This window comes from Microtus oregoni, unplaced genomic scaffold (genome assembly GCF_018167655.1).
Source record: "Microtus oregoni isolate MIOR12 unplaced genomic scaffold, Mior012 000002F_ref0000024, whole genome shotgun sequence".
Taxonomy (NCBI): domain Eukaryota; kingdom Metazoa; phylum Chordata; class Mammalia; order Rodentia; family Cricetidae; genus Microtus; species Microtus oregoni.
Window position 1 is genome coordinate 84,889,000 of NW_024543061.1, and position 24,021 is coordinate 84,913,020.

The following is a 24,021-nucleotide window of genomic DNA, read 5'->3' on the forward strand; positions in this document are numbered from 1 at the left end:
AAACAGCCAGGCTTTGAGGTACACATCTGTAATCCCAGGGAGGGAGGAGGCCAACCTGAGTTATTACACAGCGAGTTTAATGCTAGCCTGGGCTACTTGGGAAAACTCAGGACCCTCCACTCCTCCCCCCAAAAAAGTTGGTGTACATCTAAGGATATGCGTTACATCACTTTCCCAAACAGGAATGCACCCATTCATCACCACTAACAAAATTTTTGTATTGTTATTAAAAAAATATTTTGATAAGCTAAAAATTTTGTATGATTTTATCATGCATTTCTTTGAGGAATAATGTTAATTTTTGTATCTTCCAACTTCTGCCATGCCTTGGTTCCTTTGCATCTTTTTTATGTTGACTTGTATTGTTTTTTTTTTTTTTTTGAGACAGAGTTTCTTTGGGTAGCCTTGGCCGTCCTGGAACTCTGTAGACCAGGCTGGCCTCCAAATCACAGATATCTGTCAGCCTCTGCCTCCTGCGTGCTGGGATTAAAGGTGTGCACCACTACCCATCTGCCTTCAATGTTTGAAATGATAAATCACTCAAGACAACGCAACCTCAATGACCAGAACAATTTGTGGTTTTCTAGTTAACACAATTATATTCAGCACGCTCATTTTTTAGAATGATCAAATTGGGAAAGCAGGCAAAGGTAAACAGAAAACTTAAGCTAATGAAACTTTCACTGAAAGGGCTCCTATAACTCCTAACAGTAATGACAGCAGCCACTATGTACTGAGACATTGCAGGTACTATCTGTGCCTTTCTTTATGAGTAGACCTGCAGAATGACCAGATGGTGTGTAGCTTGGGGATTTACTTGTGTAGTGGTCTGCTGTTTTCTTAACATGTATTACAAGTACTTTTCATTGCTTAGCAACATCTATCAGGAAAAACTATGAAATTTACTTTCTCTGCAAATAGTCATGCACTTTACATTATTACCTTCTCAAGACTTGAATCCATTAAAGAATGGTGTGTTCCATATCACTGTTTATCAGGGTTGCATGGTCAGTTCTCAAACATAGCTAGCGATCGGCATAGCAACGTGGTCTGACTAGTAACAGAACAGAACCAGGCAAGGCTGGAGTTGAGTGGCACTTGTCTGTAGTTCCAGAACTCATTGGGAGGCTGAGGCGTGAGGATCAGGAGCTGGAGGTCAGAGTCTATTGGGTTCAGTTCAAGGCCAGCCAGCCAAGACTACACAGACTCTTAAAAAGAAAAATAAATAAACAAAAAAGAATTGTAGGCAGGGGGGATGTGTGAGATGCGGAGTATGTAAATAGGTTTATAAATTCATTCCTATCTACTCTGCTGTACTCCCATGAACAGTCACTGTGATCCTAAAGATCACATTTTCTGCCAGGCAATACAGCTCCTTAACTTAAAACCTGTTCTAATATCTAAAATATTGGACGCTCAAACAGTAAAATATGCACAAACATTCTAAAAATCCTGGAAACTGAAATCTGAAGCTGTTGTGGAATAATCTTTTTGCACCCTGTAAAGATGTGTCTTCGGTCTAATAAAGAGCTGACTGGCCAATAGCTAGACATAAGAGGTTAGGCGGGACTGCTAGGCAGAAAGAAGAGATGAATCTAAGCATGGGAGAGACACCAGAGGACATGGAGTGGAAACAGGGTACAAGATGGAAGAGAAGTAAGAAGTCACGAGGCAAAACATAGATTAATAGAAATTGGTTCATTTAAGTTATAAGAGCTAATGGGACAAGCCTAAGCTATAGGCTGAGAATTTATAATTAATAAGTCTCCATATTGTTTTTTGTGAGCTGATGGCCCAAAGAAAATTCAATGTCATGAAACACTTTTGGTTCCAAGCATTTCATGTAAGATACTCAATTTATATGCAGTTTGAAAACACACACACAAAAGTTCTGTTTCATCTTCTTTCTCTTCTTCGTCTTTTCTTTTTCTCTTTCATGAAACAGGTAGTGCTGGAAGCTGCTATATAGAACACACTGTTCTAGAACTCAGACAGGTAGTCTACCTCTGCCTCCAAGTGTTGGGATTAAAGGCATGTACTACCATGCCTACCTGGTCCAGAATGATCTCAAAATAAAAACCCACCTGCCTCAGTCCCCAAGTAATAGAACTACAGGTGTGTACCAGCACAACCAGCTCAGCCTGTAAATGGAGGAAGTAGATCTGAGGAAAAGAAATCAATGTAAGTAATTAAGGAAATGAAAATGTTACCATTGAACAGGACAAAGTGCAGCGGCACTGTACAAAGAATGAAGTTTGCCTACATGACCTATATGATTCAAGAAAGATCGGGGGAGGTCACTGTAGACAGGAACAGAGAAAAATCTAGAAACACAAAACACACTAAGCCGAGTACCACAAATTTTGAGAGCTGTTACATCTTAGCTTAGTGAGAGAATAAATAGCAGGGAATAAAGCAGGGCAAAAAAGCAAAGTGGGTTTGCAGAGTCCTGCACACAGACTGCACTTTATTCTGTCCAGTTACCACTGAAATGCTTCTAGGGAAGGGGCACTTAGATTCTCCATCCCAACTGCAAGCATTGTTAACAAACTGTGAAGAGTGTTTTATATTTTTCTTCTAGTTGCTGCTTCAGCTCAGCACACACTCAGAGAAACCAGGAATGGTTGCAGGGGGAGCCTCCGCACCACTGGGCACATCTTGAGTTTTTAATTCCAATAGCCCCCAAATCTTTGTAGCAATTCTGATTATCAGGGATGGCAGCCACTTCTGGGTGTTGCATACTACTCCAGTGCTGTCTTTCTGCTCTTTAGTCTTCTAGAACCTAACTAATTCTCCCTCCATATGAAGTTCTCAATGTGGAAATATCTACTGCACTTCTGACTCCAATAGCTGTTAAAACAAAAGGGAGAAAGAAGGAAGTAGGGGAATAAGGAAATGGTTACAAGAGACAAAAGGGCGGCAGGGATAAGACTGTCTGTCTAGCTGTGAGAACACTTAGCTGCACACCTGGCACAGCTGCCCTCACAGGTGGCTGATACAGTAGCTGTGAACAGTAACTGGGCAGGTCCTTACAAAGTTAAACACAGGGCCAATCTCAAGAGAACTGAAAGGGATGGTCACACAAAAATCTGTGCATATACAACAGAACTACTATTCAACAAAGCCCTAAAGGAGAATTCAAATGCCCATTAATTGATGAAGGGATTAACAAAATATGGTATGTCCATAATAGAGTACTACCCTACCATAAAAAGGAATGAAGTGTCAATACTGTAACAAGGGTAAACCCTGCAAACAGGTAGAAATCAGACACAAAGAGCCACACTGTAGATTACACTTCCACATCAAGAATATGCACATGCGGACAGAGAGTGGAAGGAGAAGAGTTGAGGAATCCTGGAACTAGACAGCAGTGATGGCTGTAACTGAGGAAGGACTAGCCATTACTGACTGCATACTTTAAAAGGTTATTTCATTCTATGTGATTTTCAGCTCAGTGTTTTAAAGACAGAAACAGAGATGAAGTGTAGAGAAGATGGGTGTAATTTTAATTCCTGATGTTCATAGGTTGCTGTACTGGGTCTAACATAAAGACAAAACTAAAAGGCAGGTCTCAGTGACTAGAACAGAAATCTAAGATAAAGATAGGTATGGAGTCTTTAGCTACAGGCAGCTATAGAACTTTCCTTCCTTGTGGTACAGAAAACTACTTGTGGTACTGGCAAACTACTTCAGCTCCCCATCTACTCCAAGCCATTGTTCTTTCCGTGGTAAAAATAGATATAATCATACACAGTACAAATATACAGGTAAGGAGGCTGGAGTGATGGCCTGGAGGTTAAGAGCAACAGCTGCCCTTCTAGAGGTCAGGAGCTCTATTCCCAGCAACCACATGGTGGCTCACAACCATCTGTACTGAGATCTGGTGCCCTCTTCTGGCCTACAGGCAAAAAATGCAGGCAAAATAGTATATACATAATAAAAAAATTTAAACAATAAAAACAAAATATACAGGTAATAATTAAAAACAAAAATCCCTTCATAAAATGAAAAGTGCTATAAAAAGTTAACTGCAATTCTTTATACAGTCTATCAAGCATGTGACTACTGACCTGGCACTAGCAACTGTTCAGAAGCACATCTTGTCCTTATAGTATCATGAGACATCTGCACTGAGAATGATCTTTGCAATTCTAGTTGCCATTTTAAAACAAATAGGTCTGGACAAGTCCAAGGAAGGAGAGCTAAAACCAACAGTTCAGGATTTCTATTTCTGATTGGCGAACAAGGATATTAAAAACTTTGTGTCCATGACAAAGTGTGAGATTACAAAATTCTTTAAAAGTAGGGATAAAGAAAACAAAAACTTATCTCCCAAATTCTAACGATAATACTTTAGAGAAAATAAAATGTGTGCTACTCCTAAGAGAGAAAACTACCATTAGTTCAAAAATCTCAGTAACCTCAAGGAAACCAGTTTTGAAAACAAGACTATCCAAAGGCACGTATCCATGACTTTCTGAAGTCACAGGGCATTCTCCCACCAATTACTGCTTGTGTCAAGGTACGACCACGAGGCTTAAAGGACCATGGAGCCAGTCTTAACAATTACAGATGCCAATGCCATTCTCTTGGAGAATCTTCTCTTTACCTGGCCTTGTCAAATTCCTCAAACCAAGAGTTGTCCATATTGTGAAACTCACTGTAATTGTAAAAAGAGGATATTCTAATTGTATCAATCTAACAATCTAAAATTTCAGCACTCTATCTCCAAATTCTGTTTTTGTCTCCTCAGCTCCAATAGAATCTAATTACTTTTGGGGAATAAGTATGTGTATTCACTTTTAAAAATTAAATGATCACAGAGGATGAAGGAGTAATAAAGTCTAGATAAACAGTGTTCAGCACAATGTGGTGTGGCCCAGCCTATATAATGGACATTTTCCAATGTTAGTACATATACGCTTACTTAATCTTTTACAACAATTTGAAAGCATAACTTGTGGGCTGGAGAGATGGCTCAGTGGTTAAGAGCATTGCCTGCTCTTCCAAAGGTCCTGAGTTCAATTCCCGGCAACCACATGGTGGCTCACAACCATCTGTAATGATGTCTGGTGCCCTCTTCTGGCCTGCAGACATACACACAGACAGAATATTGTATACATAATAAATAAATAAATATTAAAAAAAAAAGAAAGAAAACATAACTTGTATGGACAGATCATAATATTATGCATTAATTTTCCATTGGCAGACATGTAGTTATTTTCATGTTTTAGTTTTTATTTTATATTGACATATGTGGGGAGAGGCACGTGCACAAGCCTGAGAACATGTAAGTAAATCATATATATATATATATATACAGGTACCAGAAGAAGGCATCAGACGCTGGAGAGCTGGAACTGCAATCAACTGTAAGCTGATCAATATGGGTGCTAGGAACTAAACCTGGGTTAGGTCAATAATCTTCACCGGCACAATAAACATTCTTGTTTAAAACATATATTTTTTTAAAGATTTATTATGTATACAATGTTCTGCCTGCATGTGTCCCTGCAGGCCAGAAGTTGGCACCAGATTTTATTGCAGGTGGTTGTGAGCCACCATGTGGTTGCTGGGAATTGAACTCAGGACCTCTGGAAGAATAATCAGTGCTCTTAACTGCTGAGCTATCTTTTAAACATTTAGCAATTAAATCCACAGGACAATTTCTGAGCAGTTGAATTACCTGGTCAAACGACATGCAGTTTTTATTTTGGTAGGTGTTGCCAAACTGACCATCAGCAAGTCTGATGAAGTTGTGTGTACCACAACATGCACTGTGCAGATGTCCCCATATTCTTCCTAGCAATACTATCTAATATTAAAGTATGTGTCTGAGTTCTGTACTGCTTGGTAGTTTTTCTGTTTATTTAGGTTTTGTTTTTTTTTTTTTTTATCAACTTGGCACAGGAAGGGCCATATCTGGGAAAGAAACCTCAATTGAGAAAATGCCTCCATCAGACTGGCCTCTTAAGCAAGTCTGTGAGATATTTTCTTGGCTAATGGTTAATGTGGGAAGGGTCCAGCCAGCACTGTGAGTGGAGTTACCATAAGCAGGCAGTCCTGAATTGAATAAGCAGGTAAGTTTAGCCAGTCATGGAGAGCAAGTCAGTGAGCAGTACTCCTCCATGGCCTCTGCTTCAGTTCCTGCCTCCATTTCCTGCCCTGACTTCCCTACATGATGGACTTTACTAAAAACTGATAACATTATCTAAGGCAGTTGCTACATCCATCCCTAACTCTCTCAATATTCATCATTATTCATTCCTACCAATTTTATTAAATTAAGATCACAATAATAGGGCCTGGGTTGCTCAGCAGTTAGCAGTACATACTGCTCAGGCAGAAGACCCGAGTTCAGTTCCTGGCACCCACGTGCCTGGTAAGAACTCTACCAAGGAGCTTCATTCCCAACAAAGAGGCAAGAAATTAATGCTCTCAAAGTATATAGCCTTGGATCAAAACTAAATTCTGCTCCTAAAATTACATCTAAGACGAGTAGGCGTCATGAAGGAAAGTCATCTAGCCTTTTGGCTCCTCGTGTTTCTCCAAACCTCAGGAAAACTTCATGAGACAAAGTGAGCTTTGAATAATATTTTATGAACTAAGGGATTCCAGGTTTTGTTAAAACCTATTCATAAAAATCTCAAGATACACAGCCAACAAGGTTTTAAAATTCAGATCTAAATAAATACTAAGTAAACACTCAATACTGATCAAAATACACTGCCTGAATTTTGTGGATTTTCTAACAGACAACTGGTATACAAAATGGGAACCTTCACAGTTTGTCATTTTGAACAAGCCCTTCCTAGAATCCTTTGTTGACACACAATGCTTCAAAGTCCATGCAGTGGCCCCAGAGCACAAGCAAGGACTGCAGCTTTTAGTCCTTTCATCCAACAAGCTAAGCCCACCAGCACTTACAAGGAAATGCAGTCTGTTCTACTTTGTCTCCCTTTGTCTCATACATATTTCACCTACGTAGCTAGGACTAGGTAATATACATGGTAATCTCTGTATCAGTAATTAGCAGAGTAAAACTTATTTTAAAATGTAAAGCTATTAATTACACAAGACATCCAAGTAAAGTTGATAGATTTATAAACTGATAGAATCACAGGTTATATCTATAGCTTAAAATACAAAAAATAACAAACTTGAGTTTTCATTGTTCTCTATTATAAAAGCGAGTAAGTTACCAGCAGAGGGCACTCACCAAAGGGAGAAGAGCTGGTCACAGCTTCAAAGAAAACTCCCCAAGTGTTCTTCAAACAAAACTGCTTTTAAAATAAGACTATTTTCAAGTCACAATGTTTTAATACACCTTCAGAGAAAGACAGCACAATGCACGGTAATCTAACTTTACAGAAGGTAAACTTAAACCTCTGTCATACTTGAAAACCAAAGTAAAAGTTCCTACTGGCGCATAAACTTGATAATCTGAGCAATGTTTAAAGCTATATGCAACACACAAGACTTTATTTAACCTCAGAACCACTGATATTCTGGGCTAGTTAATTCTTTGCTATTTCTAGTTGAGTATTGTTTGAGGACTTCCTACAAGGTCGTAATAACCATGTCTCTCTAACAAGTTAATTATTTCTTTGAAAAACTTTAGTGGACTTCATAAAAGACAAAAATATTTCAGAACAGAAAAGGTGATTCTCATCTACACTGTGTCCAATGTTAATGTGTTTTAGGGGCACACCCGTGTTCTTCTCTGTTATGTATCTTCCATAAGGTTGTCATTAGAAAATTAAATTCAAGTCATAGTATACTGATGAATAGTCTAAAAGATTATTAAATATTTTCTTAGTTTGAAAGACAGCTACTTTCTTACTTTTAAAAAATACCATAGTGATCAGGCAGCAATTGCACACACCCTTAATCCCAGCACTACAGAGGCAGAGGCAGGTGGATCTCTGAGTTTGAGGCCAGCCTGGTCTACAGAGTGAATTCTGGGACAGCCAGAGCTAGACAGAGAAACCCTGTGTGTATAAATTTATAAACTGATATAATCACAGGTTGTACCTATAGGTTAAAAATACAAATAACAACAAGCTTTTGTTGTTTTGTTTTTGTCTCAAACAAACAAAACCCAAAAAGCAACCACAACAAAAATACAATAGTGGAAATCACTTGTTTTCAGAAAACTTAAGTTCAGTCTTACTACTAAGTAGCTAAATATCCTTAGGCCCATTAGAACACCTCACAAGTTTATAGGTAAAAAAAAAAAAAAAAATCAAAATTTTCACAAATTCTAAGTCACTAAAATAAAATTTGGTGATACTATCATTTAAATTTTTAAAAAATTTCTTGCCATTTTTTTAAAAGTAGAGAAACTAATGGAACCAAAGTACATGCACTTCACCAATGGGCTACACCTGGCCATCTTTTATTTTTCACTTTAAGATGGGGTCTGATTAAGTTGCCCAGGCTGTCCTTCCACCTCATCTGTTATGCAAGCAGGTCTTGTACTGGAAATCCTCCTGACTCAGAGTAGTATATGCCACCAGACCCAGATTCCATGAATCTTCTCTCTGACCACATTTTTTCATCAATTAAAACTTTTTGTAAAGTATGAAGCTGGCATTTTCATTTAATCAAGTCTCTTTAAAGTCTTTTTAGAAATGGACTACCCCAAAAAACTACCATGTCCATTCTTTGGAGACTCACCACAGCTTGTAAGATAACGAACAATCTGATGCTTTTCTCCAGAAGGCTAAACTACCTGGGGGAATGTCAGTTTCAAAGTTCACAGGTTATCAGTGCTCCCCAGAGTCAAGTCTTCTGGCTTGGCAGAAATCATAATCAGAGCAAGAGACTCAAATTTGTAAACCTTTTCTACTTTCCTTACACATAATGGAGGGCTAGCAACTTTAGCAACTCTGAGCTAAAGGATTCCTAAACTATTTTATCCTGCACGTCTGGCCTCATGCTGTATATATCCATGAAGCTGTATGACTGAACAGCAGAAAGTACAATGGAATTGCTCGGATTTCCAAGGAAGATGATTACTTCTGCTGACGTCATCTTCCAAATCGCAGGAAAACGTCTACGCTTCATGTCTTCTATTAAACTTCCTTTTACATTGGGTTTAAATGGTAGAACACACCGAGCAACCATGATTTAGAACATCATTCAAAATGGGTCAACTCTTTGATCTTCCTCAAAGAAGAAAGCAGAACTACCTACAGCACTGAACTGACCTGTCAAAATAAATGTATAAAGAATAGTACATAGGAGCTCTACATCACCAATTTAAATGTAAATTTGGAAACCAAATTAAAGTCAATTTTATGTTTAAGTCAAATCTTCTCAAATAAGCATTCTGCTCTATTTTTGGAAGGTGGTGTACTACTAAAACTATTTGACACTTCCTAACAGTTATTTAATCAACCTTCAATGTTCTAAGTTATATAAACATTTTTCCAAGTTTACCAGTGCCCTCAAAACCCATCTCAGCTCAGTGTTTCTTCAAGACACAGAGAGACATAACAGGGCACTGACTTATTTGAGGTATCATAGCTAGAGATTCCAAAGCTCTACAAAATTCTTCAGAACTTTTTTTTTTCTTTTTAAACTGGCTCATGAAACAGGAATGTAGAGGACAGAGGGCTGGCTAGCACACCAGAAGCCCCGGGTTTGACTCCCCAGCACAGCCTGCTCCACAGGAGCACGGAGGCACAGGGGTCACTCAAGAGGTAGAAGCTGGAGGACCAAGACTTCAAGCCAGGCCTCAGGTATCTGAAGGTCCACCTGGGGAACAGTAGCACCTACCTCGAAAATCTAAAAATGGGACATTAGAACAAAGAATATAAGCTAGGGACTGGGACATCTTCACACTGCGGTAAAGATGTCTAAGAAATAATCTAACAATAAAAGCTATTTCAAAGGCTTCACTGATGTTAAATTTAATATATTTAGACCACACATAAATGTGTGAATAACCTTGTGAGAAATGAGTTAACAAGCACAATTAAAGAACAGCTCCTCCCCTGGTCTTGGAGGTTGAATAACCCCTTCTTTGCTCTGGAAAATGTAAACCTATTGCCAGCAATAGGACACATTACCTGATTTTTCATGATCTCGTCCAGGTTTTAATTTTATTACTTAGCAGTTGGCCTTTAACTGATTAAGATTTTAAGAAATAAAAAATGTCTGAAAATAATCCTGAAGATCTTACTCATCAAATTGTATTATTTAAATAACTCAACCATCAAATGATTTTATTTTTCTAGTATAATCAAATTTTCTCCATCACATCAAAATTCCAAAAAACTCAGAAAAATAAAATGCATTCAAAAGAATGACTTGTGCTGGGCATGGTGGTACACCTCTTTAGTCCTGCAATTGGGAGGCAGAGCAGGCAAGGCAGGATCTATATGAATTCAAAGCTAGTCTGGTCTACATAGTGAGTTCTAGAATAGTCAGAGCTACATAGTGAGACCCTGACTCCAAAATACCAAACAACAAAACAAAAAACCTTGAGGTCAAATGCAAATCTATATTCTCAGCTCACAAAATCATAACATATGCTTATCAAAATGCAAATACAAGCACACAGTGGGCACCCTGTACCTTACTCTGTACATTCTCTTGAGAGAAGTCGGGTTCCTGGCATCTATGGTTACTATCACTCAGTTTAAAGTCTTGAAACTAAAGGACATGACATAGAATTGAAAGAACATTCAGTGTAATTTTCTCATAAAAACAAAAGTGATCAGAGGTATCTTTTTATGCAAAGGACGACCGCCCTACACAAATCATAGATAGGATATAAAGTGAGATTTACCTCTATTGTAGGATCATATTCGTCCACAAAGTGATTCTGAATTAGCTGTATCGTCAAGGCACTCTTGCCTACGCCACCAGCTCCAACTACCACAAGTTTATACTCAGTCATTTTCAGCAGGCCTTATAATAAAAATAATAAAAATGTAACTAAATTAGAACATGTAGCACACAAGATTACCAAATTCTCTTATCAATATCTTAACACTCACCTTTCTATGTAAAACTCTAAGGCATTGGGAACTCAGTGACTGCAGATTCACACAGGAGTGAGCTGTGCCTACAACCTCATCAACACTTAATAAAAATACAGGGAAACCAATTCCTTTGTCCTGTATTCATTCAGCTTGTTTGATCAAACAGCTATGGCTCTCAGAGGAACAGTCATGATCTCACTGAGCACATGTACCCTGGGACACACCCACAGAAGCTGCTGACAGCTATCCCCACACCCACCCTGCACTTCTTGCGGTCTGGATATTCAGTTAGAAGCAGGTAGCCAAGAGTGTCTTTGTTGGAGCCAACAGTTGAAGAAATCTCCCTGACAGGCAACAAAATAGGAGTCTAGTGTCCAAACTGAATTGTGGGCAAAGAAGAACCTAGGTACTGAACAAACATGTGGCATTTTCAAAGAGATACTACCTGATGACATCTTACCTGTAAGGTCCCTGTGGGGGAAACAAAGCTAAAGAGTAGGAGTGTCTTAAGGGTGTGGGGATCAACTATTCCGCATAAGTGATCACATCAATTATAATATATAATCCTAAATGAGTACTAAAAAACAGTACCTGTGTACAAGAAAAATAAAATGGAGTAAAATTCAGAGATAAACACTACTTTTGACAAGAGAAAAATATGACGGCTAGGAAGAGTTCCTCAGCAGGGGCTGCAACTTTTACTCTGCTTACAGGACACTGTCTTCCAACAGGTGCAGGGACAACTGGCAATTTATACAGTTAACTCCCCAAACAGAAAAAAAAAATCTGTTATTTTTTTGTTGCCACTCCAAACTTTTTTAAACAAAATGAACATAATCATTTTATCTCCTTTCCCTCATAGAATACATATTATTACAAATAAAAGGGGGCATGGATGTAAAAGAATGGCAGTAAGCCAGAATTGTAGACTAGTTCCACATCAATGTATGTGTGTATAGTGTAAATAAACACAAACTACAGTCTACTTGATGACCAAGAATTATTCAGGCAGCCACGAAGAGGAAACAAATGCACTTTGTTTTTCCAACACCCTGTCCTCACCTCGTGCCTGAGCCACTCAGTAACAGTACCACAAGGTCAGGAAACCACTGTTACCAGACCTTCATCCCACCCCCACCCCCTGCCTCCTCCGCCCCACCTATCCGCTCCTGGTCTGCCTAGAGCCGTCCTGGGAGCCAGTACTAACAGAACTTACCTGTTTGCCTTGAGTTTGATAACAGATGCAGGCGGCAGGAAAGGAATCAGGTGGAAATGGGACCTCTGCCCCTCCCGCAAACGTGTGCTAGCTGACAGGGCAGTGGAGGGACCCTAGTGGGGCTAAGACTGTGTGTGTGCGGAGCAAGAGGTGAGACTGTTTTTATCACAACTGTACTTCAGCCTTCTTACTACACTTCTCCGAGTGCAGTGACATAAGATGCAGGTATGAGAGAATACAATTATGTCCAGTGAAGACCTACAATTAAACAGGTTGCTAACATGTAAAACAATGCCACTCTATTTCATATTTTGCTTGAGAAAAGTTATTTTTCATTAAAAATGCATTCGTGTACCAACAGGCATGTTATTTCTAGCTCTAAATTAACTGAAAAATAAAAAATTGTCATTTCTAATGTGGTAAATACTGGTATGTCCCCACAAAGGACTTTTGAGGTCCTCAATAATTGTTTAGGGGTGTAAAGAAGTCCTCCAGGACAACTTAGAGTCTACTGGGGACAGATACTAGATCACACGCGTGACTAGAGGCATGTCTCCTGGTACTTACTTACACACTAGTTTTTGCTAAAAATAAAAATTCTCAAGTCGGGTTTTTAAAACCTAGTAATATTTAAGTCCACTAGAAAAAAAGATGTCTTACTCAAGGAAGATCTCACGTCAGAAAGACCCCCCACTTCCCGCCCAGTTACAAAAGGGGTGTGACCGGGACTAGATTCCAATAATTTTGATAATAATAAAAAAAGGTGTAAAATGAAATTACTGCCATCTCTTAAAGCCCAGGATGCCCGAGGATGGTTACAGTTTCAAAGTAAATGTACTGACACCAAGCACACTTGATGTCTATTGTGTGTCACATGTCGGGTCCGCAATCCGGCCCCCGGTCCAGGAGTGACACCAGACAGACGGCTAATTCCCAAGTGATTATCAGGAACAGGCCTTTCCTTTCAACATGTCTTCTCGGACGATTCTTCCACGATAGACGTAACATGTCATTCTGTTTTTTAACACTCCTTGCCTTGATGAAAATCGAGCTTTCACAAGGCTGGCTCTGGGCTGGGGCTGAGAGAATTTCACAGTGGTCCGCCCGAAGGCTACAATGAACTCTGGAGTCAGATTGGAAAGGGGCCGGGACAGCAGGCGATTCAAACTTGAGGCTCTGAGAGCCGAGCTGCCTGCGCTCCCTCCACTCGGGGCCAGCCCCCTGCCTCGGCTCTCGCCGTTGCTCCGGCTCCGCACACACAAAGCCACCCAGACTTGCCGCATTAACTTTTCTGCTTTCCCCTGCGGGTCGCGGGCTTTCCGCGCAGGGCGTGGGCCACCTGTTCTGCCACCACCGTCGCCGCCACCTCCACCTCCTCCTTTGTGGCCGCGGCAATGTCACAGCCCAGACACGCGTGGGGGAGGGGAGCGGTCGCGAACCCGGCGGCAGATGCATATCCCCCCCCCCCTCCCTCCCCCGAGATCCACCAGGACCTCCGGCCGCGGGGTGAGAGCACTTCCCGCCGCCACCTCCCCGGGGGCTCGCACCCGACCTGGGGTGTGTGGGGGGGGGGGGGCTCGCCCGACAAGTTGAGCCGAGCGCCGGGCAAGGATGCCGGCTGCAGCCGAGGCCGGGCTGGCGGGCAGGCGGGCGGGTGAGCGGGGAGGCCGGGGTGGCGCGGAGGAGGAAGGAAGGCTTCCCCAGTCCAGGAAGCGGCGGCCGCCCGACCTCGGCGCCCCACGCCCGCCTCCCCGAGCCGGCTTCATTCAGCGCCGCGGCCCCGCCCGGCCGGCCGCGCCGAGCTCGGCACCCGGGCAAGCGGCCCAGGCTCCCGCCGTCCGCGCCCTACCTCTCTCTCCGCGCCGCGGAGCCTCCGCGCCTCAGGCTCCCGCCGCCGCCGCCTCCTTCAGGCCCGCGCCAAGCTCGCTCCGGGTCCGAAATGGCGCGGGGAGCGGAGCGGGACTCCGGACCGGGCCGCCGCCGCCGCCTTCCTCTGCCGCCCCAGTCGCCGCCACAGCGCTCGTCGCCTCAGCCGCCGCGGCAGCCGCCTGCCGAGTCGAGCCCGGAGCGCGCGATGGGCCCGGAGGGCGGGCGGGCGCAAGGAGGCAGGCCAATCGATGCGCTCAGGGCTCCGCCTCGGCCGCGCGCGCGGGGGGCGGGCGGGGGCGGGAGTACGGAGGGAGGGAGGGAGCGGCCTCGGCGCTGCGAGCCGAGCCCAGCGGGAACCGGGGCGGGAAGCGGCGGCCGGGATGGGCCTAGGGCGGCGGCGCGCGAGCGTGCTGAGAGAAGGCGGTGGCCCCACACCGACCCCCGGCCCCCGGGCTCGCGCTTCGGGTCGCCCGCTGCTCCCCGGGGGCGGGCAGGCGGGCGCGCGCAGTCCCGCCGGGGGCGGACCCCGGCCGCTGCCCTCCGCGTGGTCGCTTGGCTGGAGGGTCGGGAGCCTGCAGCCTTCTAACCCGGGCGGGGTCTCTCTAGGGAGACCCAGGCTGGCTTCCCGGCCCGGAAACCACAGGCAGAGCTGGTTTGTGAGATTGCTCTGGCTGCACGGGGCAGATCCGGGGGGACCCCTCCGGACACGAGGTGCAAGGCGTTCGAACGTTCCTCGGTTCACATCCAGAGCTAAACCGGGAGGCGGATAAACACGCCTTCCCAGAGACTGCACTGAGCCACCACCGAGGGAGTGCCATCGATGGAGGCCTGCAGAGCCGGGGCCCGCGCCGCCGAAGGGACTGCCCACCCACCCTGCCGAGTCTCTGCAGCAGCCACATCATCAGCCGCCCAGGAAACTGTCCCAGTAGATCCCCGAAGTAATGTCAGCTGGCCAAACTGTCACTCTTCGTACCCTGACCTCTTCCTCCCAGCACGAGGTGGGAGGCCCAGGAGGCGCCAAGTAACTGCTAAGTGTTTTTGCTTACAATGTTATTGAATTGTCACAACACCCTCACATTAGAGTCATCGCCACTATTTTATAGATGAGGAAAGACGTGGAGTCTACTTTCAGACTGCTAAGCTGAAGTGCCCTAACTGTCAGAGTAGCTCAGTCTGCCTTGAGTTCCCCATTGGCTCCCATTGCACTTAATGTAAGAGCAAAATTCTCCCAAGACTCTGGCTGCCTTAGGCTGTTGGCTACCCTACCTTCTTCCTTGTCTCTAGCAGTGCACCTCCTTCTTCTCATGTATTCACGTTGACCCCTGGCTGCTCTTTGAAGAGGGGAGGTTGGCTTTTTCCTCTAAAGCTGTTCTCACCCATCTCCCGTGCTATCAATGCCCAGTGCATCCTCTTCTATCTTCGCCTTTTAGTCTTGTTTAAATGTCTTTTTTTTTTTTTTGGCCTTAAATAAGATATTCCTTAAAGAACATCTTCGATACTGCAGTTACCCATCAATCCCCAAATACTACTTATTTTCCTCCAAAAAACTTGTCACCCTTTGATCTGCCTTAGTATTTCATTTTCTTCTTGTTTGTTTGTTTGTTTGAGACAGGATTGCTATGTAGACCAGGCTGGCCTCAAACTCACAAAGCTGCCTCTGCCTGCCGAGTGCTGGGATTAAAGGCACGTGGCACTATGCCCAGCTCTTTTTTGTTTCTCAACTCTTTTTTCCTCATCAAAGCATAAACCATGAGAGCAAGGATTCTGGCTTGTTTTGTTGACTGCCAAAGTTCTGGTGGCTGTAACAGGACAGACACAAATAAGACATTCAGTAAAGTCATGCATTGCTGGACGAACACTCTAGGCGCCCTCTCTGGGACTAAATCCTTGCTTAGCGTTCTCTAAGCCGTTACTGTCTGCCTTTATCACCTTATGAAATCGGCTTTTACAACCGCACTGAGGTCACCTTCTGATGAGCCACATTCTAGGGTGACTAGAAAACTCTGCTGCATGACGAGCACTGTGAATTTGTTAGATTAGTGTGCGTTTGAACACTGTTTTGTGTCCTACCACAGCTGGATTCTGTGCTGCGTTAAGTCCACGGTGAGTGGTGTCTTTCTCAGCAACTGGTACCCTGCATCATAAGAGGACCACAGTGCTCCGTGTAGCATTTCGATGCTGATTACAAAAATTCTAGCAGCAGCAGAAATCTAACCCATCCACAGGGTCTCGGTTACCATCTTGGCTCATGGTTCCCAAAACGAGTCTGCATTCCTGCTGCTGGTTTTCTTCTGTTACTGAGATAAAGCACTCTGACCAAAAGCAACTTAGAAGGAAGAAGGCTCATTTGGCTCCCACATTCAGGCCACAATTCATCACGGAGGGAAGTCAGAGCTGGAACTCAAGCCGGAGCTTGAAGCAGAAGCTCACTCCCAGGCTCATACTAGCTCCCTTCTGCTGCTAAAGACTGCCTGCCTAGGAATGATATTGCCCACAGTGGGCAGTGGGCTGAACCCTCCTATATCAATTAACAATCAGCCTCAGACATGTCCACTTCCAGTCTGATCTGGGCAATCCCTCAGGGTAGGCTTGACACCTCCCCCCCCAGACCACTCTAGGCTGTTCCCCATTTGATGTGGGAGTCCCCTCTTTTTGCTGTGATTACCATTAATGAATAAAGAAACTGCTTTGGACCTACCGCAAGGCAGAACTTAGCTAGGTAGGGAAAACTAACCTGAATGCTGGAAGGAAGAAGGTAGAGTCAGGAAGAAGTCATGTAGCCCCACTTGAGACAGACGCCAGAACTTTACCTGGTAAGCACGTGGCAATACACAGATTAATATAAATGGGTTAAATTAAGATGTAAGAGTCAATAAGATAGAGCTAATGGGCCAACCATTGATTTAATTAATATAGTTTCTGTGTGGTTATTTTGGGGCTGAGTAGCCAGGAAATGAACAAGTGACCAAGCGGCCTCCCACAACACCCATTGGCAACAAAAGCTGAGCGGGACAGTCCCTGCTGTTGGTCCTGTGCATCCCTCTCTCCAGCTTCACCTCACAGAGGTTCTCTCCCTTCACTCCCTCAGCGATTCTTATGGAAGCCGTGCTAGGCGTCTCCATCGTCCACACTCGGATGTTTTCTTAGCATCCACCTTTCAGGTGATCTTCTCTTTCTTTCCTCAATACCACAGAGTTGACAGTACCAGGGCCCGGGACAGGTGTAGGGGGTAGGGTGGGGTTTGGGGTGCTTCCATAATAATTTGCTGTCCTTGCAGAAATTAAGATTCCTAGCCCACCCCCTATGTGTGTCACAGAGTTGATGTGAAGCAGATTAGAAACCTTCACTGTTAACAAATCAAGAAATCCCAACCTGGCAGCTAGCCATCGGCACATGGACACTCAAGTTCTTGGCAGCCATACTTTCTACGACTATCTTCCCTTCAAGCCTAGTGGCTGCACTAGCGAGTCTACTAGTGGACCTGTTTCTGTGCTCTTCCTGAGAACATACACACAGGCAGGCCCCAGAATCCCACAGAAAGGAAGAGGGACTAGCAGCAAGCATGACTGTTACTGTGGGCTGTTACAGAATATTTGTTTACACTGCAAAGATGTGTTTTTGCCCAGGCACCTTCTGATTGGTTTAATAAAGAGCCGAATGGCCAATAGCTAGGCAGGAGGATGTTTTGCAGGACTTCCGGGGACAGAGAGGACTCTGGGAAGAAGAAAGGTTGGGAAGCCATCCAGATGCGGAACAAGTCAGACATACAGAATGTGATAGAGGTAAAAGCCGTGTGGTAGAACGTAGATTAATAAAGAATAGAGGTTAATTTAAGTTATAAGAGTTAGCTGAAACAAGCTTAAGCTAAAGGCCAAGCTTTCATCATTAATAATAAGTCTCTGTATAATTATTTGGAAGCTGACTGTCAGGACAGGGAGAGACTCATTACAGTGGGCTTGCTGTGAGCTGTAACTGGTTTCTGTCCTCTACTGTTAGACTCTTCTGGACATGTGCACACACACAGCCTTTTGATCTGTCTTCTGACCATCACCTGACCCCTCTTCACGGAGCACTCTCTTCTGCAGACAGAATCAAAGCCAAACAACAGGAGTATTTTCTTATGTTTCTTGGGACTTTAGAAGGCGTGAAATTCTAGGCCACTACACCACAAATGTTAGGAAGTTATTCGAAATAAGGACATCTGAGAAAAATCGTATCAGCTAGGTTCCCCTTAATCCTAATGACTGAAATGGGAGATTGTGAACTTTAGGCCAGCCTGGGCCACATAGACCCTATATCAAAAAAGACAAAATAAAACAAAAGATCATGTTGTTAGCCAGAAAATTATTGTTCTGTCCGGGAGCAGATGTGCTCCTTGTGGTTCAATGGTGGGGTTGAAACCTTCCCCAGCCTTCCTGAGAGGCCTCTATTTCCTGTAACTCTGGTAATTCTGTTCATGAGCCAGTCCGTCTGAGCATCTTCACACATAGTCTCTTCCTGATGTCCAGGCTTCTGGTGTCCACTCCACAGTCACAACAACCTGTGTTGTGTCTGTCACTCACTGGGAACTGAACAGAAACACCGTGGGGGCAGCTTCCCGGGTGAGTGTCTGGACATCTTTCTATCAACTACAAGACCACAGACCTTCATCAGGGTGTAGCAGTCGAGGCCAGAGTAACCAGACGGAGGGCAGGGACTTCAACATGAGGTGCCATCTGCGTTGCTTTCCTGGGCCCTTCTCTGGGATAGCCTGTTTGCTCAGGTAGAAAGCTTGCACAGGTGAGTGGGGCCTGCCTAATTCTCCTACTCAACACATTGTCCCCTCTACACACTTTGTGAGACTGAATTCTTTTTTGCCTTCTCTGCTTTCCTCACTGGGTTACACAACCATCAAGGGCCCATCTTTGAGCTTTGGATTCCACCTCAGAGCAGACAGTTCTGTGTGCATTTGCTGAAGCGAATGAATTGTGGCAGAACTTCAGAGTTCCTCAGAGCCACTTTGTTTCCATCGAGCTAGTCTCTGAGGCCATCTCTAAATGAATATCCTGCCACCAAGGCCAAATCCTGTCTGGCAGCGCTCACGTGGTCCTGCTGTTCGGATGCCTGGTCCCCAGGTGATGGCGCTGTCTGGGGAGTTTGTGAAACCTTCAGTAGGTAAAGCATATCTGGTGTGTCCCTGAAGCCCCTGCCCTGAGGCCTGGGTTCCCACCGCAGATCTCTGTCTCCTCATCTGCCAAAATGTAACAAAGTGTACACAAGCTTCAGACACTGTGAACAGGGCCCCAGCAGCCATGTCTTCCCTCCAGGATGAGTTTTGTCTTCTTAAAGTATGGTCCAAGATAACCCTCTCCTCCCTCAAGCTATTTCTGATGAGAAATGCAATCTGTACTCCATCCAGAACCAAATTCATCTCACTCTTTTAAACTAATTCTCCTCACTGTCTTCTTCCATCTTTCCTGACTGGCATCAAGACCTTCCAAAACATTAGACATGAAAATTTAGTATTTTTAAAAACACATTTCTGCATAAAATTGCTTACAGTTTCTTTAATTATGCTTCAAAAGAATTTATTTTTCAAAATAAATAAAAATTAAAATGAATTTATTTTTCCATATTCTGTGTGTGTGTGTGTGTGTGTGTGTGTGTGTGTGCTGTATCCTTGGAAGCTAGAAGAGTATATCAGATCTCCTTGAGCTGGGATTACAGGCAGTTGTGAGCCATCCAGCATGGTGCTGGGAACCAAATTTGGGTCTTTTACAAGGTCATATGATCTTAACCACTGAGGCATCTCTCTGAACCTATTTTCAAAGCATTTTTTCACTCCCATATTTCTCCCTTCGTGCACTTCTGGAACATCTTACTTGCTACCTCCTCACCTCCCAGATGTGTTCTTTTCCATCCAGACCAGGGGCTGTCATCATTGTCTTCCTTGAGCACACCAAGCATCTCCACCATCAGACATTATTGTGTGTCGACTCCGTGGAGGCTGCACACACGCAAGGCACATGTATTTTTAAGTCTAGTGAATTACATGCCAGGTTTGTAACAACTCTCTAAAGATGGTAAAATTACATAGTGAAATAATTACTAGTGTCGGCTAAGCCTTCGCTAAGTCTTTATCTTGCTGGCAAATTTTTAACGACTTCTTACATCCAGCAGAATCAACTCCAAAGCCTTAGTACCCAGCTTTGAGGGCATCTAAAGTCCCGCACCTCTTCTCCCTGTGACTTTGATTCCCAGACTCTCAAAGCAAGTGTTCTCTCTTAACATGATCTCTCCCGTTCATTTCCCTCCCTCTCCTTCTCTAATTCTCCCCCCACCCCGCCTCTGTCTCATCCTGTGTCTTTTTTTTTTAACATGGCCCCCTTGCCCTCACCACTAAAATTTCTCTTATTCAAGAGGTAAAATAAACCCAACTGTCTGTTTTCCCATTCAATCATTCCATATGTTTTAATAGCATCTATCTAGGTAAATTCTCATAAAATCCTGGAGGAAGTAAGGGCTGTATCTCAGGTGTGTGAACCACACCCACCAAACCAGACTAGCTCACTGCCATTGCTCAATAGCTCCATGAATACACATATGAGCTTATCAGCAAGGCAAACACGATGAAAGTAGTGTTTGAGGGAGACCAAAAGGGAAAGGACCTGAGGGGAAGCATTTTGAACTGGGTAGCAACATGCCTGGTGGTAGTGGGAATGGCAAACTGCTCCATTGACTTACCCTGAGTCCAGACAAATCCATGGATGTCTGAAAGCCGTATGCCTAGAAAGAGATAGTACCCCATCTATAAAATACCTCCTGGACAACTTTAAATAACCAATCTCTTCTCTCCTGTCACCTTCTTCACCTCCACCACTGCAGTCCACCCCTCCCTGGAGAGACAGTCAGTAGCTCACAGATCTCTGCTTCTGGCTACAGCCACACTCCACTCCACAAGGAGAAGCTTCGCTGATTCCTACAAATGCACGGCTTATGTGTCCAAAGCCAGCACTCCAGTGACTCCTCAAAGCACTAGAAATGAAATCCCAAATCCAAGGCCTTCCATGTCTTAGTTTCTGCTTGCTTCTGACCCCACCAGGTATAACCTTCGGCCCCCCTAGGCTCGAGTGCTGACAGCCAGCCCCTTCCCTTCCCGGTGCACACCAAGCACACCCCACTTAGACCTGCCAGCTAGCACGAATCTCTCCGTGCAGTTTGCAATTGGCAGGCTTGTAATTTTTTTCTGGGGGGTGGGGTACCGCTCCTCCAGAGAGCTCATTACCCTCTGCCTTGTCTCAGCTCACTGTCACCATGTCACAGAGGGACCCCAACACCCTGCTCACCCCATCCCTAACGCATACCCTGCAATGATTCTCCTTTTAACACTCTGCCCTGCTCTGTCTGTCTAATTCATGGTGTTCATCTCTGAAATGACTTCGATCGCTTGTTTGCTGTCTGCTTCTCCCTGTGAAATATAAATTTCATGAGTCAGTGACCACTGAATCCTGGAGGCCCTGAGAGGAGCTGGTGAGCAGGAGTCACTTGATAAAAATGTGTTGTCCTTGTACCTGCTTAGGGATTTGTCGTGGTGGCCAGGGTCTAGTCAGGGCTCTTTTAACTGATGTTGCCTGGGGAGTTTTCGTTACAGGTAATGATTGAAAGGCTAATAAAAAAAAAATGGTACGGGGGTCTCAACAGTAACAAAAGTGTGCTGTTTTCTGGGGTTTTGGTTTTGATTTTGATTTTAATGGAGCATGCTGGATGTCTTCCCAGTTTCGTCCCAGTGACTGCAGAACCTGGAAAAGCTGCTGCTGCAGCTGCTGTTACTGTTGTTGCTACTGCTACTGCTGTTGTTGCTGCTGCTGCTGCTGCTGTTGCTGCTGCTGAGCAAGCTGTCATTGTTTACCATGTCTGGTTGGCATTGCACAGAAAATTAACAGATGTATTGGTCTAGAAACGTTCAAACTTAATTTTCTTCCATTTGTACAGGGCCCATACACTGTATTAAGTATGTAAGGTTTATCTATGTGAGATTGATTACAAAAATTAATCAAATATTCTCTAAATAATAAAAAGTTGTTGAGAAGTGCTATAAGGGAAAGAGTACTAATAGCCTACTCTCAGAGAAGGCTGTGCAAGTTAGTTTGGGTGTCTTGCTTTTTGTCCAGCCTACCCAGTGCAACAGTATCACATTCAACATTCAGATTATCTTTAAGGATAGAAACCATCAGATGCATTTTAAAAATTATTTCCTAAGCCAGGTGGTGGTGGCACACACCTTTAATCCACCACTCAGGAGGCAGGGTAGGCGGATCTCTGAGTTTGAGACCAGCCTGGTCTACAGGATGAGTTCCAGGACAGCCGGGGCTACACTGACAAATCCTGTCTTCAAAAACCAAAATAAAATAAAATAAAATATCATTTCCTTCTAACTTCCCTGAGGATATATTGACTGAACCTACTGGCCACATGCCTGATTTTCTGTGATTTCTCCCCACTTGTAGTTATCAGGTAAAGGATGAGGAGTTTCTGTGCCGTTCATGGCACTGCGTATTCAAACACAGCCTCGTGCACATAGGATGCTTGGCTAACAGTGAACTGCATACGTGACGGCATGTACCACAGAGCAGAGGAATGTATAATAAGCTGTACCTAGGCCTGCGTATGAACTCATTTAGAATCCATGTGTCCTCAGTTGAATGGAGCAAGTCTCTTTTTCGTTAAATTCTTCTAGACTCTCTGGAAGGTCATTGTGACTGCCAAATAGTTTCTTCTGCCTGGGTTATGTTAACCTGGAGAGGTTTAAAGGGAGACAAATAACAATTTCTTTTTATTTTGAATTCTTTCCATAAGTAATTTAAATGTTTGTGTAAAATAATCCTGATCAAAGAATCCTCTGGATGCTAACCTTAAAAAAAGAATAGTCATGTAAGAGAAGGCCCTATTTTAAAAATTCAAAATCTCATCTTTAAGACACAATACACTAAATTTTGCACTTATGAGAACTAACGTAACCTGTGAGCAGGATTTTGTTTAATCAGTGCAGTGAGACACTTTGGGGTATCCTGGATATCCTGACACATAAGCCAAACAAAGCTCTACTTTCTTGGTGCTCACCTTGTACAGAGAAGGGGTCTGCAGACCTTTTGATGCCTGGGTCTTTGTACATACTTAAACTTGTGTGTTATTATACATGAATTGTTACAAGGTAACTACATTTAAAAAATAATGAAAGCTATTAGCTTTAAAAGTTTGTTTAAAAGTTTTATTATGTTTATTTAAAATGTGTGTTTGTGAGTGTATAGGGGTGTGTGTGTGTGTGTGTGTGTCTGTGTGTCTGTGTGTCTGTGTGTCTGTGCTCTAGCACAGGCCACAGCATGTGTTTGGAGGTCAGAAGACCATATGGGGTCCAGGAATTGAACTCAGGTCATCAGGTTTGGCAGCAAACACCTTTCCTGGCTGAGCCTTGGCAGCCCTCTTAAAACCGTTTCATCCAGGTAAGTGATACATTCCGGTAGTTTGCAGTATGCTCGCTCTTATGGCTGTACAACCATCACCACCATGCATCTAGGACATTTCATCCGAACGCTTGCTAGCTCTTCGCTCCTCCGGTCTCATTCCTTGCACCTCCATCCCCAGGCGATCAATTCTTTCCTTTTTGTCTACACATTTGCTTCTCCTGGACTTCAGAAAAAAACACGCCCTCTCACACTGCAATTCTGAGCCCTCTGACCAGCATCTCCCTATACCCTAGCCGTCCAACATCAGGTGTCAGTCTCTACACATTTTAGATGGTGGAACATGCCTTTCTATGCCTGGTGAAGTTCACTTAGTGTCCTCAGGTTCATCCACAGCATCATAAATGACTGAAGCATAAATCTAATTTGTCTTAATCAATAAAAACCCAAAGTCAGGTATTAAGGTGAAAGGTGAAAGATCAGAGATGCAGAGCAG

The 24,021-nt window shown here is 43.8% G+C and overlaps 1 protein-coding gene across 2 annotated transcripts in view; it reads right to left on the minus strand.

The window, feature by feature from the left end:
* Positions 1 to 14,266, minus strand: part of Kras (KRAS proto-oncogene, GTPase) — a 35,118-nt gene extending 20,852 nt beyond the window's left edge. The window contains exons 1-2 of one of the 2 annotated variants that reach the window (XM_041680241.1): positions 14,066 to 14,266; positions 10,805 to 10,926 (exon numbers count right to left, since the gene is read on the minus strand). In XM_041680241.1, coding sequence (XP_041536175.1) covers positions 10,805 to 10,915 — 111 coding nt within the window. In that variant the 5' untranslated portion in view covers positions 10,916 to 10,926; positions 14,066 to 14,266. The remainder of the gene's footprint in view (positions 1 to 10,804; positions 10,927 to 14,065) is intronic. The other variant, XM_041680236.1, reaches the window with a different exon arrangement.
* Positions 14,267 to 24,021: the final 9,755 nt, after the last annotated feature.